The 20,196-nt window shown below is 33.3% G+C and overlaps 2 protein-coding genes across 2 annotated transcripts in view; one reads left to right on the forward strand and one right to left on the reverse strand.

The window, feature by feature from the left end:
- The first annotated feature begins 4,780 nt into the window (after positions 1-4,780).
- On the forward strand, positions 4,781-9,530 carry LOC123690845 (15-hydroxyprostaglandin dehydrogenase [NAD(+)]-like). Its single transcript, XM_045634922.1, has 5 exons — positions 4,781-4,930; positions 6,149-6,385; positions 7,616-7,789; positions 8,478-8,629; positions 9,281-9,530. The coding sequence occupies exons 1-5, from the start codon at positions 4,835-4,837 to the stop codon at positions 9,429-9,431; spliced, it is 810 nt and encodes a 269-aa protein (XP_045490878.1). The 5' UTR covers positions 4,781-4,834; the 3' UTR covers positions 9,432-9,530.
- Positions 9,531-12,485: 2,955 nt separating this feature from the next.
- Positions 12,486-20,196, reverse strand: part of LOC123690846 — an 89,829-nt gene continuing 82,118 nt past the window's right edge. The window contains exons 6-14 of the mRNA XM_045634923.1: positions 18,905-19,257; positions 18,351-18,584; positions 17,444-17,632; positions 16,844-17,050; positions 16,187-16,394; positions 15,283-15,513; positions 14,643-14,830; positions 12,966-13,188; positions 12,486-12,695 (exon numbers count right to left, since the gene is read on the reverse strand). Coding sequence (XP_045490879.1) covers positions 12,588-12,695; positions 12,966-13,188; positions 14,643-14,830; positions 15,283-15,513; positions 16,187-16,394; positions 16,844-17,050; positions 17,444-17,632; positions 18,351-18,584; positions 18,905-19,257 — 1,941 coding nt within the window. The 3' untranslated portion in view covers positions 12,486-12,587. The remainder of the gene's footprint in view (positions 12,696-12,965; positions 13,189-14,642; positions 14,831-15,282; positions 15,514-16,186; positions 16,395-16,843; positions 17,051-17,443; positions 17,633-18,350; positions 18,585-18,904; positions 19,258-20,196) is intronic.

Genomic DNA, 20,196 nt, shown 5'->3' on the forward strand with positions numbered 1-20,196 from the left:
GGAAGTGTGGCCAGCTGATGGCAATGTCGCGGCGAATAACGGCAGCGCGATGAGCAGGATGAGGAGCAGGACGAGGAGCATAGTGTGGCTGCGGTATTAAAAGTGCAACGAGTTTGTAGAGGCTCTATCTATACAACTGTTCATGGACGATGGTGATCGTTTACCATCAGGCGAACCACCAGTTCGGCTCTGGCATTAAAGATATCACGTAAATTTTATTTTATGTTCATCTTTTATTTTAAATTTATAAATTTATAAACTCGAACTCGAACATTTATTTATTCAATAAGACTTATTCTAGAAGCAAAGAATCGTCATAACACGGAATACGGAGAGCTGTATCTATGGAGAAGAATCGGCAAGAATCTCCTTTAAAATCATGTCAATATTACATTTGTAAAATTATTAGATGGACATAATATAACATAACGATGATGCCAATGAACTATCCTGTGGTTCTTACATATATATCGACTTATGAAATAGTCAATTAACATTATCATCTACCAATTTTAAGGATAAATGATGTCCTTTCGTATTTTCCCTTCGATAGAAATTACCTACTGTGAGATGTGATAGAACTGTTACCGGAAATGTATGAAATCAAGGAATTGTATACAATTCCGATACCATTTAGGAAATGTATAAAATATTGTTTAAAAAACTATTTAATGCATGCATATCCTAGGAAATGTATAATCTTCCTAGGAATTGTATACAATTCCTATATCGTATTAGGAAATGTGTAAAGTAAATGCTTTCTGTAATAAAACACGTTGTTATTTTTTTGTTATTATAGCTCTTATTGATACAATCGGGTAACAGTCATACCGTAAAATTGTAATAATATTATGTTCATATTATTATCTTCGATCGTTCGATCTTCGTCGACGGAGCCGCGCTTCGCGGGGCTCCTATTTCTGTGTAGTTTTTTTTTTAACAAACCTAACCTAACCTAACCTAACGGCTAACCTAACCTAAACCTAACCTAACTTTGAGGGCGAATATCTCGGCTATTTTTGATTTTAGAGAAAAGTTGTTCCTATAAAACATGCTTATATAAGCGTAATCTTTACGATAAAACAATAATAAATAGGTGTTATAATGACACCAACTCCATCAAAAAATTTTTAAGTCCTGCGCCCCCTTTGCTTTAGTCCAACCCTTGCCTGCGACATATCAATATATTAAATGTTTTACATTTCCGATAGCTATTTAGGAAATGTATAGATATCCTAGGAAATGTGTATAAAATAATTTATTTCACACATTTCCGTACGATTTTAGGAATTGTATACATTTCCTAGGAATTGTATACAATGACGGATTACATACATTTCCTGTAACAGAACTACTACGTATAATTCTTTTCTATCTGCAGTAGGTATTATGAGCAGACACTTTCCCTCTGGGTGGCATTTAAAATTCTTCCATGTACATTGTATAAACATATTATTGTCAAATATATTTTGATTTTGGTTTTGCATATCCTTTCTGTACAAATATACTTTCTGTATAAAGTGATAAAAATAAATTAATTATTATATGTCTGCTTATAATTCTAAACATTAAACTTCTTAGAAATATAAATAAAAGTAGTAATTTTTATGAATTATTAAGGCCAATAATTAAATAGGACAATGGGTATTGTTTTACAAATATGGTATTGAATGAATAGCTGTGATGATGTCGCAAAACCACGAAACTGAATTTACATCGACATGAAGGAAAACTTATTTAATAATTAAAATCGAACGATAACATTGGTTAATGGTTTTACACATGCATGCTAATCTCGAGAACAAACGGGGTCCAAATTGAAAAATTATTTTTTTGTTGGATAGTAATTTCATAGTTGGATAGGAGATAGGTTTTACCAAGGGACTTTCTTGTTCACCAAAACGAAAATTCGAAAATATTAAATTACTTTTGAGAGACGAGAGCTTACTTTAAGTTGCATGGGCTTATAAAAAAAATTCAATAGTCCTTTAAATGTATTGTTTGCACCTACTTGTTTTATAACAAGGCGATCGATTCCTCGTTATTTACGCCTGTTAATAAAAAACGAGCAAATTACTACATTTGAAAAAACGAGCAAATTAAACTTTTTGTATGGTCTAAGATCCAAATACAACATTTTTAATACATTTTTAATAGACTAAATTTATTATAAAATTGGTCTCATTCTATTATCACGCCGGTGAAGATCGACTTATGTTCGGATCTTCTACCAGTAGGTTTGTGAGTTTCTTCGTAGGAAATAATTATCTTTGAATCTACTTAAATAATTTTCATCAAATCAGAACAAAAAATTTAAGTGTAAGTATTTTATTCTATTACGCACATAGCACTAAAGTTCAACACACACCTAGCACTAAGTTCTTGATTGATGTTAGATAATAAAAAATGTCTTAATACTTTTGAATTATTATCTCCTCGGACGTTTTACTTCTATTCCTTACTGACATTCTAAATGCGAAGTCTGTTTATTTTTTGTCTTACTTTCAAGGAATATAATTATTGTTTTTCGAGATAGTAAAGAAGCTGGAGGCAAATTTTTACAACCGTGAAACAAAGCATTCCTATGGGAATTTTTTCTAACTATGCGGGGAAGTTGCAGACGGAAAACTGAAAATATTAATTATATTTCTAAAATCTGACTTAACTCCATATAATTTAGCAAAAAAAAAATGTTGTGTGGTTTTATGAGACCACGGTAAAAGTGAAACTTTTTTTCATACTATAGACATTTAACTAAAAATTATCGTATTTGTACGATAATTATCGTACGTATGGTGCGTCACGCGACATGCGCTACACAGACCAAAAAGTTTGAGACGATGTAATAAAAGTTTCACTTTAATTTCTATTAAAAAGTTATAGAGAAGAATGAATTCTTCTTTGTGTTTATTTGACAAGGTTATGCTGTTATAATCAGGAAAGAATTACCAATAGTTCGCAGGAAGAGGATATTAGTACAAACTGCAATCAACTCTAGTCAGGTTTCATGAAAGTGAATTACCGTTATTGTTAGACTATGATAATCGATAATTGCCTTGAATTTTATCTATTTGTATTTTACAATAGCGGTTATTATATAACAGCAGAAAACTATTAAAGTTTTTATTAATATCGACTTGGGAATTTCAATATTATTACAACGTTTAATTTTTATAGAAACTTTATTTAGATTTTTAGTTTTATAGCATTCTAAAGATGTTTATTGTTTATATTTCTTTAAAAATTTCTCATTTAAAAATGTTATTGATTTGACTTATAGTACCAGAATAGTTTAAACTTTTTTTGTATCATCGTGTAAGCAGCAGAAGATAATTTTGCATGTAAATTGAAATTAAAATGAATAATGTCATTTTTTTTATTTTATTTGTCTTGTCTGTTAACTGTTTATATCTGGCTTTTTTACCAAAATTTGACGAACTTTTTTTTATTTTTTTAATGACAGTTATCATTTATCATTAAAATACTAAAGTGTTATTTTAATTTTAAATCCAAAGTCATGTTAACTAGAGCAACTTTATTAGACCAAAAAAGGATATCTAATAAATCCAAGGTAAGTTACAGAAATAACGATTTCCATCGATAGCATTGATTACGTCCAACTATAAATTTAAGGCTCATTACATACATTTCTTTTTTAAATTAAACTAGCGGTCCGCCCCGGCGTCGTCCGTGGTACATGTTACGTTTTCTCTCCATAAGAACCATCCTCGTACTTCAAGGAATATTATAAAAAAAGAACTAACGAAATCGGTTCAGCCGTTCTCGAGTTTTGCGCTTACCAACACATTTTGCGATTCATTTTTATAGTATAGACTAGCAGTCCGCCCCGGCTTCGCCCGTGGTACATATTTACGTTTTCTCTACATAAGAACCATCATCGTACTTCAAGGAATATAATAAAAAAAGAATTAACGAAATCGGTTCAGCCGTTCTCAAGTTATGCGCTTACCAACACATTTTGGGATTCATTTTTATATTATAGATAGATATACAAAAAATTCACTTATTTAGCAGTCAAAAATCATTGCATTGCTAGTATTACTTTTGTAAATTAAGAATTTCTAAAGAAAATAGATTCTTTATACACGAAAATGAAGGTCATTGTGAGTCACGAGTCACGTCCGCGCAGAGTCAATGTTAAGAGAGGTATGACAATGTTATGACAATAATTGGGAAGGCAACTACCAAGTACTAATGATAATATTAAGATTCTTTTTCTCAATTGAAATAATAAAATAATTTAGAATCATTGCAGTAACTTGAGGAAAATTGTATAGCGACAATTTAGAAAAACACATGTCGCAGAACTAGTTTTACATATTAGTTATTCTGAATTTTCTCAAATTTAGAAGATCGAAATACTAATATTGCACAACCAGAATAAAATATCCATATAGCACTATCTTTTCCTGAGGATATTGTACTTTTTTACCAGTAAAATTTATAGACAAACAAGTGATTGCATTAAAAACAACTGACTTCAAACTTGCACTTGCAACATTTACAAATACAGACAAAAATGCTCATAAAATAAAAACTACTGGGCCTATCCGAATAAAATTTTTATGGGACCAATTCGACACCATTCCGCATCGAACAAAAAAAGACTCACGTAAATCGGTTTAGAAACCTCGGAGTAATCGGTGTACATAAATAAAAAAAAACATACCGGCCGAATTGATAACCTCCTCCTTTTTTGAATTCGGTTAAAAACTCCATCGCACGCGTGTACGCAGCCTTATAAGAGATCCTTGAGAACAAAACTAAAAGCATAATAAAAACAGTCAGTTGTGAACTGTGGTATAGAGTAGACATGTGTGAGGTGAAAGATAAAATATGCTTGGTTACTGGCGCAGCTTCTGGCATAGGGGCCGGGATCGCCCGCGCTTTTGTTGAAAAAGGGGCAAAGGTCAGAATTAAAGAAATATATTTGCGTATATTAAAAAAGTTGTTCTATTGATGTTGATAGCTGTTATATCTATGTATTTAAAATTCTCATTTTTGTAACCATTCTTTTCTGCAGAAACAGTTTTTTGTACCCATTGGTCGTAAACAATTCCTTTACATCACTTTTGACATGGCAAAAACGCTAGCTAATTATGAAATGTATAATAATTTATAATTGTTTGTTTGGTTGTTTGAACGCGCTCATCTCTAGAACTAGGTAACTACTTGGTTTGAATTGAAAAAATATTTTTGGTCGATGTCTAGTCCATTTATCGAGGTGCTATAGTAGTCTATATTCATGCTACGACCATAAGAAGTCAAGCAATAAAAAATGTTGAAATAATATTTTTTTGAGAGTAGACGCAATTGGTGTAACAATTAAGATTAAAGAAAACTGAATGAATGTACCTAATTCTTATATTTCTTATTTATATTAATAACTAGCGGTCCGCCCTGGCTTCGCCCGTGGTACCTACATATTTACGTTTTTTTTCATAAGAACCATCCTCGTACTTCAAGGAATAGATTCCGCAGCGCACGCGATGACAGAATTTTTATTAAGGAATTTTTTACACCTTGGGTTACATTATTGCATTTTTGGTAAGGATCTCTATTTTTTTTTAATGCAAAATAGCCTATGTTGCTCAGTGATGATGCAGCTTTCTAATGGTGAAAGAATTTTTGAAATCGGTACAGTAGTTTAAGCGTGAAATCCATACATACATACATACATAGTACATACATAATTAAAAACCTTTCCTCTTTATTTATAATATTATATTATTAGTATAGATTTATTTTGCTTTAGGAGCGAACTGCACAGCTGTTTGGAGCATTCATTTTTGTTAAAAGAATTGTATGTGTTCACTTTAACATACGTAATTGTTTCAAAGGTCTCAAAAGATAATAAAACATACAATTAAAGAGGATATAAAAACAGTAACAATGAAATAAAAATCTATGAATGTCATTGGTTATTATATATCGATAAAAATCGAGGGAAATTCCGTAGATAAATGTAATTAAATGTAATTTGCAATTACATTTACGTTCACGCAATTTCCAACATACAATCAGACCGTTATCTAATAAAAATAACTATGACTAAGATTGATTTAACCCTACTGAGGATTTGAGATACATATTACATAATAGACACTAATATTATATTTTTTTCCAGCACGTAGCGATTTTAGACATAAACGTGGAATTAGGAGAAGAATTAGAAAAAGAACTGAATGCAAAATATGGACCTAATAAGGCGAAATTTTTCAAATGTGACGTCACAACAGATGAATTGGATGCAGCGTTTGATGAAACTGTGAAAACGTTTGGATACCTTGATGTTATTGTTAACAATGCTGGTGTCATGAATGACTCTCCCGCCGTTTATTTGAAAGCAATTAATATTAATGTGGTTTGTATAGAATTACTCTTTAAATTAAGTATTTATGTATCTATTGTTTATAGAATATCCTCCAAGAAAAAATGTTGTGTGGTTTTATGAGACCACGGTAAAAGTGAAACTTTTTTTCACACTATAGACATTTAACTAAAAATTATCGTATTTGTACGATAATTATCGTACGTATCGTGCGTCACGCGACATGCGATACACAGACCAAAAAGTTTGAGACGATGCATGTAATAAAAGATGATGTAATGCTGATTTAAGTGCACACAAGGAAAGCCACGGGAAGGGTTGTAGTTGCTCACATAATTTTTTAATCAATTATTCAATAATTTATAGGTAGGTAAAAAATATTACAGGCATATTAAAGGAACTCAACACTTCCTTCATGGAAGTTTAGTGATTGAGTTTCTACTTTACACAAATTGTATGCAACGTGTAAGCAATTATGCATATTTTTATCGTTACGAGGGTTTTCAGCGGTAATCTTAGAATAAAAATATAATGCGCATCTGTAAAAATTAAAAGATAATAAATCTTCTAAAAATTTTGTGTCGTAAATCGTCCTACCACAATAAATTATATATGGAAAATATCTATTTTACCTTCAGTTGCTTTACTTAGTGAAGCATCTAATATGCGTAATGCGTATTGCGTATTAGGTTAATTCGTAAAATGTAGAGTAGGAAAATCTCAAAAATATACGATGGCTACGCGTGTTTTAGAGTTAATAATTTACTCTATATTAGTATGTAATAGTAATTTACATTAATTATATTTTTTAGATAGATTGTGGTACATGGGAATCTTTTGTTTTTGTATTTCACCAACTGTTTTCACTTAGGTACTATCCTAAAACTTAAGGTGAATAGACGCTGATAGATAACACAATTGTGTTAGGCTCGTACCATTCATGTGTAAATTGATCCTATTTTTATCACATAGAAATCTAAGAGTATCATTTTAAAAAGTTAACTATTGCGTAGGATAATGGTTCTCTATCACCATAATATTATAAAAGAATTAAAGAAAACCATTTAAATACCTAGCTCCCTTTACGCATATGACATTTTTTGTTCAATTTCCAAGTCTGAATTTGAGCAGGGTTTCATTCAAAAAATTATTGTATTAAGGAATTGGCACGCTCACATCAATCGACGAATTTAAAGTAGAAAATATGTTAAATAGTACCCTTTAAAATGCCACATATTATAATTAATATATTTTTAATTTCAGACAGCACTAATCAGGGGCTCTTTAAAAGCCTACCATTTGATGCGTAAAGATAATAATGGTAGAGGCGGTACCATTGTGAATATTTCTTCTATAGTGGGCCTGATGCAGTCATTTTTGTTACCAGTGTACAGTGCTACGAAAAGTGCAGTATTACAGTTCAGTAATTGCCTTGGGGTGAGTACAATAAATACAATATAAGTAGAGGATACCTATATTTGTATAGTCAAACTTCCCTTTACAATTATTGTGAGATGAATCTTTGTTGTATGCAAATAGACAAAAATAAAAAAGAGCGTGTGTGCTGAGCCCATGTGTCAGAAGTGAAACTTCTTTGGTAGGATTCAAATGTACCAAAATCGTCGCTTTACCCGATGACGTAACGGTATTGCCATGACGCCATGTTGAAATTTTACTCTCAACGCGCCTAAAGAAGTTTCACTTCAAAAATCGTTTATTTTTTTCTTAACAAGTTTTCATCTTGAATTGGATATAAGTGCCTTCATTTAAGTAATATATTAGTAAGGTTAAAATTAGAATACCAAACAATGTTATCAGAGAAGTGCATTGAAATAATAGATGTTTATCAAACACTAATAAAGATCTAGTTCATGAGGCTTATAATAATTATAATATAATTATATAATATGATTGTAATTGAATAGTGTGTCATTGTTAGTAAAATTCCAATATATTATGCGTAGTACATTTTCAAAGTGTATATTTATCATAGCGAATGTATGATATTTTGCTTCATTCTCATGCGACCCTATTTAAGAGTCGAAAGTTGTTGTATTGAAAAACCTAAAAACTATCTTGTTTAATATGTAGTTGGAAATTTAATCATAAATGTATTCATCTACAGGCTGAACAGAACTACAATAGGACTGGAGTCCGAGTAGTCACTGTGTGTTTTGGCACTACTGAAACTAATCTAATAGCCGGAACTATTGGAGCTATCGACGAAACCCTGCAGGCATACATACCTCCTGCTTTAGAAAAAATGCCTACCCAAGGGTAAGTTTCTTCTCATAATAATTGTATCACTAATTGAATGGAATTTTCTTGAATTCGATACCTATGTCAAAAAACTTTACACATGATGTAAGAAACATTTTTACACCGAATTTGAAATTTGCAGTTGTAATTGTGTGGTCTCCTCTGAAATGATTAATGGTTTTTGCCTTTTTTTCTGTTTTGTGTGTCAGATTATTATTAATATTTGTATTCTTTTACAAGGTGGCAAATAAAACGCTTTCTATTTCTATAATTTAAATTCTTTTATTGTTCTGAATAGTATATTCGCCATAATGCTATTAGTTATAGTGAGATGAAATAAGGAAAATAAACTTTTTTCCTTAATAGTGTTCTTCAATGACTACAAACTTTAACAGTGACTTGCAAAAAGCTCTATAGAGGACATATTGCTTATCGAATCTTGGAATAATTTAATTGTCATACAAACAATAAATTCTACTGTAACAACTAAACTAGATAATAATATATAAGCAATATTAGTGCGTGCTGCGTGCAACATGTGCGTTCTGCTGTTTTCCAAAAAACATTTTTTGAGGAACTTTATAATCCGATTTTACAAAACGAAATTTTGACAATTATTAGGTAATAGTCTATCATTCTCATCTATTTATATTAAATTTCTCTTCGCAGTGTTGATAACGCAGTCAGAGGTCTTGTAACAGCATTCGAGGAGGGAAAAAGTGGGAGTACCTGGCTTGTTACCTCTGAGAGGCCAGCTGAAAACATCTCTGAAAACGTCAAAAAGAGCTACGAACATTTGTCAAAGGGTGTACTTAGTTAAGACAAACAATGAAAATAAGTACAAATTGTATTGCAGATATTTATTTACATTATTTACTAATGCGGTGTTATGTTTTTTGAATAAAATATTTTTAATATACCTAATTGTTATTTTCTAAGCTTCATGATAAAGAGCATACATCATACAGAATTTGTGAAATCTGGGTTTGTACCTTATGTACCCTATTACCTGGTTCTTGTGTATAATTATCATTGAGATGCAAACGGGTCAATTGCTCATCCGGCCAATAGACCACTAGTATCATTTGATAATAACAGTTTAAAAGTACCAATCACTCATTCGTAAAGCAATATAAAATACACAAATAGCTAAGTAAAATTACTTGATCGAAAAAAAGGTAGAGTGAAATCTGTCACGCAATTAATGATAAGTAACTAATAATAATCAATATCAATATAATATGAATTAATTGATACAAATGATGACCCACCAATAATGTTTAGTTACCCAGGAATCAGTATATAATTGATTTATGCCACAAGGAAAATAAAACCACCAAGTCATGCAGTAAATAATTTTATTTTAAAAACTTTTATCATCATAACTTTTGATAATCTGTGAATGTGAAATTATGCCTCTGTCTTATACAGCTATTTACCATCATTATTGTCTTCCAGGATAACACCTGATTTGGATACACTTCCAATAATTGTGGAAATATCAATTGTTTCAAATAAAAGCGGGAAAACAATCCGGAACTCGTACATTATGGAAGACGATACACTTTCTACGTCATCGTGCCTATCCTAATTAGTTTAAAACAAAATTTCACCTACATTAGGGTCGTTTCCCGTAAATTAGCAAGATTCTTTTGGCTAATATCACGCTTGTATGCTTCCAACTGTATCACAATGTTGAGCTAGTTAGTTCGTTTATTTGACGTCATAACTGATATAGCAGTATGTGCGTCGAATTTTCGACCAATTACAAGTGCAGAAAACAGTAGGTACGATATTTTCTCTTTTATGGTAAATCTTTTGCGGTTTACTGTTTCCCTGTTTCCCTGACATTTCCCTGTCAACATGTTTACACTGTAACCACTGTTAACCTGTTTTTATTAAGTTTTACTAACGAAACGCCATGTATTTGCGTCGAGATGTTGTATAGTCGGTACCCACAGAAGCGCACTGTTGGTACTTATTATAGTGAGAATGTTCTTTGAATGAAATTACCATAGCAAAATTAAATCTGGGCAAACGATTTATTACATTAATACTTATGAGATTTTATATTTTCATTCACACACATACTTTTAGAAAATAGATATTTTCTCACTAAACATCGCCTGAACACACTGAAAGATTGCCAGTTTTATCAAAACACGTTTTTGCACAAAACTTCAGACTCATTTTTGTATGCACTCTTTAACAAAAGAAATATAACAATATATCAGTTAAATATATTCATTTTTATAATTTTAACCACTTCTTACCCCATTGGGTTCGTAAAATAAATATTGATAATTCAGTGAACTAAACCTGAAATTTTATATAGCACCTAAGCGTGTGCTGGCATTTGTAATTCTTTGGATTTACAAGTTTTACTGTCTACTTACTATCATAATTTTAATAAAAGTAACTATTCTTATATTTTTAAGAATTGCCGCTCTAATATTTCTTTCTATAAAGATTAAAATAATATGTTCAATCGCCCACTTTTAACAAATATGTAACAACTAATAGAAAAAATTTCATATTTTACATACATTCACCATTAGAACACAGGTTTGTTTATTTTTCACTATTTGGCAGTGACAATATGGTGAAATATTATGCCTGGTCTACAGACATATCACTACAATACATTTCTTTCTCATAGCCAACTTTTCTAGTGTAAAATACTCCACGACTCAAACATCATTACCATAGATCCCTATAACTCTAAACTTCTCCATAAACCATTAGACCAGGCGTGATCAATAGCCAAATTTTTCTCAACATTCCTTAAGTCTCTTTTATAATTAATTTTTTGTCACTATCAAAGATTGCATGACATATTTTAGCGAATCCAAATCTAATATTTGTTTGTACTAACCTAAACATTACGAGGTCGTTATTTATATCTCTACGATTTTACTAATAGTTAACTCGATATTATAATAAACTTCAATAATTTCCTTGGGAAATAAATTTATATCACTTTAATACTTTACTAAGATATGAATTAGTTTAATCTTTATTTACACTTTAGGATATTTTATTTAAATTGCTTCCTGAGGTGGACTTGATTTACCGTTTATTGGGTTATTAATATTAAATAGGTACATTCAGCAATTTTGACAAATAATCATTATCATATTTAAAATTTTACAACAATGAACACATAATTTTATTTGGCAGATATAATATAAGCGGTAAATCATGCCTTTTTTTTATTCATATTTTTAAATGAACATCAATTTCTGGCAAACTCATAGCCAATACAACATTTGTCGTCAATAGACGTATTGATAAATTGTAAAATAAATTCTGTAAAATATTTGGGTACTAAAATCACACTTTTTAATTTCGTTAATGAACTTTATAAAATGGCAGTAATGTATCACGTATACGAATTTCGGGAACACAGGCTCTTCGTTTATTTTGATACAATTGAACATAATTATTGCCACAACGATATTTTATATAAATAACTACTTATCGATAAAATAACGATCGATTCAACTAATTTATTTACAATCTCCTCATTTATAATCACGTAACAAATCTTCCAAACATTCAGCCTAGAACCGATCGGTCTAGAATTTAAAAATTGTGCGTTTAAAAATGCATATTAATACGACAGGAAAGTAAAACTATAAAACTCTTATAACTATACAAGGCATCGAACGAATATCAACAAGAAATTAATCAAAACCGAATACATAGAAACATAACAGACCGATCGGCAGCACTTTGGTCCAAGGCTTTGCGCTTTAAAACTATTCAATTTCGAGTCAATATATACATCGTACTCGGGACATACAGTTCGACCGAGCGGGCAACGAGCGTGTCGAACTGACACGCTCACAGTCTGAGTGAATCAGGTCTGACGCAATAACTGTCAAATTCAACAAACGAACAAGACTCCGCGCGTGGAGAGTCACACAGTGGTGACCCTGTCTATTTCCACGTATCGCACGGAGTCTTCGCTTGGTCAGCAAATCACTTCTTTCTCGTCAAATATGGCCGTGTCTGAGGAGAGGCTTTTGAGGCGCTGTTGGAGGGCAGAGCGTCGCCGCCGGCAGCTGCGGGTTGCTGCTACCTGTTAATGTTACAAATTATGTATTTTAATATGTTGTATAAATTATTTTATGGATTATATTATATTAGGATTCATAAATATATTACAATACAATTACACTATTAATATTATAATCGCAAGAAAATAAATAATAAAATGATTGGAGTATCAAACTAGATTAAACAGTCATAATAATTAATTATTTATCGGCATCTATTTGTCACCGACACCCTTTTTCATATTATGTTCAAATCAACCAAAAGAAAATAAACAAATTATCGCAATACTCACAACAACGAACGCGACACAAGCACAGAACGCAACGAAGCCCGTCAGATAGTGGTACGGTGCGTTCATGAATGGCGAGCACTGGGTGAGTCGCTCGTCTTCACCGTCGGGACACTGGCTGATCCCGTCACACCATAGCGCTGGTGAGATGCACGCGTCTATGGACGGGCAGCGGTACTGACAGTCACCGGAGAGCGCGAACACGCCGCCGTGCTCGCTGGGATGTCTATGGTAGAAAAAAAAATTGGTTGTCTGTAAAGTCGGTTTACTGACGATAGTTGAACGTGACAACGTCCGATTGTGCTTCTTTGTCGCTCGTTCCGCGCTCTCGCTCGCACTTCAAGCCTTACATGGAACGCCTCAGATGAGTCAGAGCGAGGTAACGCCGCATGAGTCATGTTTTTTCGTGCGTGCAACCGGCTCTATCGAATTATAAGACGTTGTCACGTCAAAAATTATTGGTGCAAGCTATGGAGCTGGTAATATTATGCGCACGTCTAGCTATGGAGCTAGTAATATGCACCCATGTATGGATGGGAAGTGGTACTGAAAGTCGCTGGAGAGCGCGAACACGCCACCGTGCTCGCTGGGATGCTATGGTGAAAAAATATGCAAACAATGCAAGTGCAAGCTATGGAGCTCTGACAGTTGGCGGAGAGCGTAAAAGCGCCCTCGTTTTCGCTAGGATGCGGTGAATGTGGTTATGTAGTTATGTGGTTAAAAAAAATAAAAAATGCAGAACTACACCATAAAGCTTGCGGTGTACATGATGCATGCGCTTATGGACGCCAATCTGTAGTGACTACCGACAGCGAACACAAACACAGCGAATATTGTTATGTTTGGGATGAAAAAAAAAAGAAATTCGAAATATAATGAAAATAATTAAAATTACTAGATCGATATTATCAGACCCTAAACAACAACAAAATAATATAAAATATATGTTTTAGTTTATTATCTGTTATCCTTCCTCAAAGTTAATTAAAAAACAAATCCGTTATCATAACTCAAATCATAAATGTTACGATGTTTGTTTTTAACCGACTTCTTATATTCACAGAATCCGATAATTGACCTTGACAGTGAATTCATCGGGACATTCAACCCGACGACCGGATTTGATGTGATAAAGCAGTGATAAAAATATTGTTTGCTGTGCTGATTAATTAGGTACCTACTTGGTTATAATTTAAATGCATACTTCAATATATTTGTTTAATAGCGTAAATATGTATTTTCAATTTTTTTTATTTATAATCTATACTAATATTATAAAACTGAAGAGTTTTTTATTTTGTTTGTTTGTTTGAACGCGCTAATCTCAGGAACTACTGGTCCAACTTGAAAATTTCTTTAGGCGTTAGATAGCCCATTTATCGAGGAAGGCTATATACTATATATCATTGCCACAGAGTACATTATTATAACTGAGTAATCATTACGTTAAGACAAACAGAAGCGGAGCCACGCGGGTAAAACCGCGAAGCTCACCTAGTCAATAATATTATAAAAGGCAATATAAATGGCAAAAAATACGTCTTGGCCAAATAATTTCACCCCAATCGGTTCATTTGTTTAAGTGTTTTTTATTTTTCATTTTCAAGATGAGACAAACATACCACTAAAAAGACAGAGTTAATTTCGAATTATTTCCATTACAAAGGAATCAAGGATTACCTTCTAGAAAGTTCCAACCACGTGATGTAATACGACCCGCTTTCTACAGCTATTAGTTCGACGCTGAGCGACCTAGGCCAGTCTAGTTCTACTCTATCAGGAGATGGCGGAGGAGCTAGCACATGTCGGGCGAGAGGATCCACTTCTTTTATCCAACCGTCTGAGAATATTTCTACACTTTGTTCCTCCTGAAATGATAATCAATATAAATCTTGAACATTTTTAATGATAAATGGCATACGGAGACTACTTCTAATTGTTCTATTTTCTACTTGGAAACTGTAACAAAAAACAATTTATAATAATTGATGCATAGTCATGACAGAAATACTCCGATGTTAACAGGTACCAATACTTTTTAGTGTCAATTTGAAAACATTCTGAGATTATTTTTCAAACCTGATTCGGAGATCGGCTGCAACCAGACAAACGGACAAGTACTTAATTTAATACTTCCGTATATTATTTTTTGTCAAAATAAGTCTTAAACTTCGAGCACACCAATTTTCCTAGCAGTAAGATTTTTTTGGCAGGTGATGATCATTGTCTCCAAAATAAACATATTCTGACACTTTTGCATACGTAATGATAAATTTATTTGAATAATTTAACTCAATAATTATTAATTCCAATAGAATACCTGTTTATGAGGCGGATAGGGGCAGATATACGTCGGTGTTAAGCCCCCCGTATACACTGCTATTCTATTTTGCGTCAGGCACATGTGTCTCAAGTCTGGAGCTACTGTGATGTTGTTGAGGAGAGTAAAGTTGTCCAAATCTGGTTCCTTGATGATACTGCCTTCTATCTTCATGTAAAGGTACCGACCTGGGGACGGGTCTATCAGCCAGGGACGTTGGTCGCAGCGGTCCTGAAGGTGTGGTGAAAAAAAATTGGAGGATGGTAGAAAAACAGATAAATTTGACAAAATACAATTATAAAGACTTTGGTACTTCAACAAACTCATAGTACTTATATAATATAATAATTTTTAAGAACATACATGTTTAGTGTTTATTTCAAACAACAGTTTAAAACAATAAAAAAATAATGAGCGCTATAAAAATCATTACAGCCTTAGAGGTTACGTAAATCATTGGTTAATCGTACCATTAATTATTAAAATGGTATAAATTATTACGATAATAAAAATACACTGACATCTATAGAATTTCTGGTGTACTAAAAGAGTGTTAAATGTGCGGCTTAGCAGTACTGCCTGTATTTGGCCTGTATATTATAGTTTCAGAATCGAACGCATAGATGGCGCGGTAAAAAACATAATGTTATTTAAAAAACAACATTACGAGCCAGTCACAACTCACAAATCGAACAAGTCAATTCAGTCAAGCCAGTAAACACTTAGGCCGGTTGCAGAGCTTCACCGACCATCAGTGCGTACGGCAGTCGCGATTGTCATATGTATGGAAATTCATAAAACCGTTCATAGCTAGACCGACCATACGCACGCGTATTTCCATACATATGACAAGCGCGACTGACGTACGCACTGATGGTCGGTGAAGCTCTGCAACCGGCCTTACCGTATCTATCATAGAAGAATACAGCAGCAGTTCCCCACTAGGTCCATGCACTTTATGCGTTCCTTCACACTCAGCCTCCAGCCGTACAAATTCAACGGATGCTTCAAAGCCAAAAGATCTGAAGTCATCTAACGCACTCATATTCACGACATCGAATTTTAACTCGGCGACTGTAGATGATGACGTAAATTCGTAATCAATGACGTCACTGGAAGAAATGAATATTTATTAGGTAATTTGGGATGCGTGGGTGGTAGACAAAAATCGGATACAGGAATGTTTCCGGGAAAAGTTGACATTGTTATTCTTTTTTGATAATTAAATTAACGTTCTAAAAATAAAACTTTTTATCATAGTACATAATATTATCTCTATGCTTTTTATTAAGAATAAGAATAGAATAGAATAAAGAATATTTGTTTCGTGCTTACTGAACTGTTACATATAAGTACAAATAGAAGGAATAGAAATAAATCAGGTTCTTCACAGTAAAATTTGTGTTTAAATAACATTCAATTAAATTATTACTGCTGTTACCGGGCAGCTACGTCTGCGGCCTTTTCCATATTAAAAGCCGGGATGCAATGTGGGCAATACAAATTTTCGCAAAAGCAAACTTATAAAAAATATACGATACAGAATGTTCAAAAACCTAACCTGCACAAGCAATCCCGTAGTACACCCGGTCCACTATCCTTCCACGGTCTATCAAATACTCTGACAGCTGCAGTGGGATCCCCCCCACAACGGTACCAAGGCGAGTGGGCAGAGTGCACCGTTCTACATAGCCTTCCACCGCTGCGGACGCTCCAGATCTTGAGACGGACTGCTTCTCCTGGGTTCGCTTCGAAGCGGTATGTGCAGCTGGAATATTTATATGTATTTTCTATTAAAACTTACAACTACTAACCTAAACTAGTTGATATTTGTTATTTGAACAAATAAAAACAAAATCTAGACACTTCGAACAATTTTTGTTCATAAAATTTTAATCAATAAATTTTAAATTTTATTTTAAAATTTTATGATGACAATATACCTAAATAACTCTAACAATTATTTTAAAAAGAGCTTATCTTATGACTTATTTTTTTAGAGCAATAGGAAAGCGCTTTACTACGATCTCGTCTGTTGGAGGGAAAGATTTGTCTAATTCAATTTAATTTTAATTCACTTCACACTTTTACTTAGCCATTTCATATTTGAATAATTGTATAAGAGAAATCAAAATAAAAATTTAGCACGATGTATGCATACCTAATATTACGATTGCCACCCCTCCCATATAAGAACACATCTCTTGGTGATGAAAATGTAACTGGCGGGTCTGCAGGTGCTTCAGGAAAGGACCGAGAAGCGAACCTTCTGGAACATGGCCCTCGACCCCAGGGCTCGCCATCTTGATGTAGATCAACAAACTCGTAAAGGGCTTTGAAAAATACTGGTCTGGAAAAGATGAAATGTATTAAAAATTTTTGTTTTTGCTGGTCAATATGTTCTCAATAAGTATAATGATGTCATGATTCAAACAGTTAATATAAATTATTATTCCTATAATAGGAACAAAGGCCTCCAATTATTAACAATTCGGCCATCATCCACCATGATGGCCAAGGGCGGGTTAGTGAATAATATATAAATAATTGGTGAATAATATTCTCGACATTGAGATTGATTGAAATGAAACTTTACTCCGAGTAATAAATTGCGAAGTTGGAAACTCTTATTATGCAAATAAGAAAGCAATTTCTTTGTGAATAATTTGTTGTTAATTTTCCTCTGAGAAACCTAATATACTTACTTACCTACCTACTATGAGTATTTTCAAATGTCTCTGATAAACGTAGAATAAAAGAAAATAGTTATATTTTTAATTAAAAATATAAAACAATATGCAAACATGCTTCTAACTTAAAGAAAGAAAGAAAAGAAAAATTTAAAATTTTCAGCTATTCAGAGATTTTCCGGAACAACGACAGACAGAATACGACAGATTGCATTCGTTTTAGCTACAGTGTTGTATAAATAACAATGTTTCAGAACCTTTTTCCATTAGCATAAACATCACCATATTATTTGCAACTCTGCCACACAATTCCGAAGTCTCAACAAGTTTTAAAAAGCTAATAAACCGCAAGTAATTTAGAAAGTTCGAATGACCTACTTTAGAGCGGTCCCCTGCGTCAACTTCAGTTCCAACGTAAGAGAGTCCCCTTTGGATAAAAAACTCTCGGTTCTGGCGCAAGCCCGCGATTTTCTTAGTAATGCATGTTCGCATGTTCTTGGCGCCCTCTCGCGGCAGAAGCGGGCGACTAGCGTGGCGTTGGTTGGTGGTCGTCCCACGATCACCGACTGTGGTGAGGTTGCTCTTGACATTTGCACAGACCGCTCTTTATCACTGAAATAGAAATATTATGTGGTTCACGTGTTTTGGTATGCTAATGAAGCGAGGTTGCAGCTAATTAGTGAAATGTTAAACCTTATTAGTGGAATCGATAACGGCCTGATTTATTCTGTATTTTACAAATAAAAAAGGCTTTTTGATGTAATGCAATTACTATTCTATCTTAAGAAGTGCAAGTAAAACTTCGCAGAGCACTTTATTAATATAATTTAATTTACCTATATAAAAATGCTTAAACAGAGATTAAGTAAACAGTATAAGAAACAATAAAATTTCGCAAACCATTTACATCAAAACGAACATAAGATCCTTACCAAAATATATCGCTGCAGCCCGGCGATATCCTCATAGGACCGTCCCATATATTCAAATGGCTGCCGCAGTACTCATCCTCAGGCAGATTCGGATTAAGCGCGTTCGTCACATAAAATTTTAACACGGAGAACCACACTCTAAATCTCGGCGCTGAGAACTGGCGCCTGTAGATAATATTCCGTCCCGAAGGCCCCGACGTGTCTATCCCCTGCATATGATATAAGCAGGTGGTATTTGGCGGCAGAGAGTGCTGAGGGTGTTCCAGCACACCTCGACCAGTCCCTCTAATCCAGAATTCGCAGGCTCGTTTATTTTTTGCGTACGTCGGCGACTGTTGATCGACGAATCTAACCTAAAACGGTTTATTATGGTAATATTCATTTTATTGCGCTCTGAAATCTAATGCTATCGTATACTCTGTTATCAACGTCTCCAATAAACGGGAATGGAATATAAACATGTAGATGTATGAAGCGGGTTGGATAGCGATTGATTTTTAATGCTATTCAGTCTTTAGCGTGTAATAAAGACATGACGAGAGTGTGATATGCTAAGGAGAGGTCAAGAGGGATTGAGATACTTAGTAACCTAGATTTTAATATGATCGCTTAAATTTATAGCTGCGAAAATTATCTGTTTACAACTATGTAGTGAGGAAAAGGTGTAAAACAATTTTGCGTCACATTAATTTTTCTTAATTATTATTAGGTGTAATTATTTTGTTGATCAATTTTCATTTTCAGTACTCTGATTATTAAAATAAGCACAACATGATAATTATGACAATCATACAGCGGTTGTCATTAAATATAATTAATTTAGCGTTCATTATATTTTGACGTGAAGCCTATCTTTATTCTGCTCGAGATCAAACAAGTTGAACAGTCGAGGTTTCTATGCGAACAGTTCATAACTAAATTTCGATTAGGATAATTTTACTACGCTAAGTGATATAGACAGAGAGGTAGTTGGTAACTAAACAAACTTCACTAATTTCTGTTCTTCCCAATAAACAGTGATACAAGGTGAAACTAAAACGACAAACTAGTACACTAGAACTACGTCTGTTTCAATCAATTGATTTACTTCACCACAAACAAGGCAAACTAAGCATGACGGTGGAGAAAGTTTTCTTTCCACCCTGGACCATTATGAGCGGAATGTGTTCTGTACTTTAGTCCTGTGACGTAAAAAGGTCGTGGCCCAATTTGATAAGTTGAAACAATGGGCGCGACCGCAGTTTACTGAATGCTCCATTATAATAACTGGCCATACTAGGCACTAGCTAATT

Source organism: Colias croceus, chromosome 4 (genome assembly GCF_905220415.1).
Source record: "Colias croceus chromosome 4, ilColCroc2.1".
NCBI classification, from domain to species: domain Eukaryota; kingdom Metazoa; phylum Arthropoda; class Insecta; order Lepidoptera; family Pieridae; genus Colias; species Colias croceus.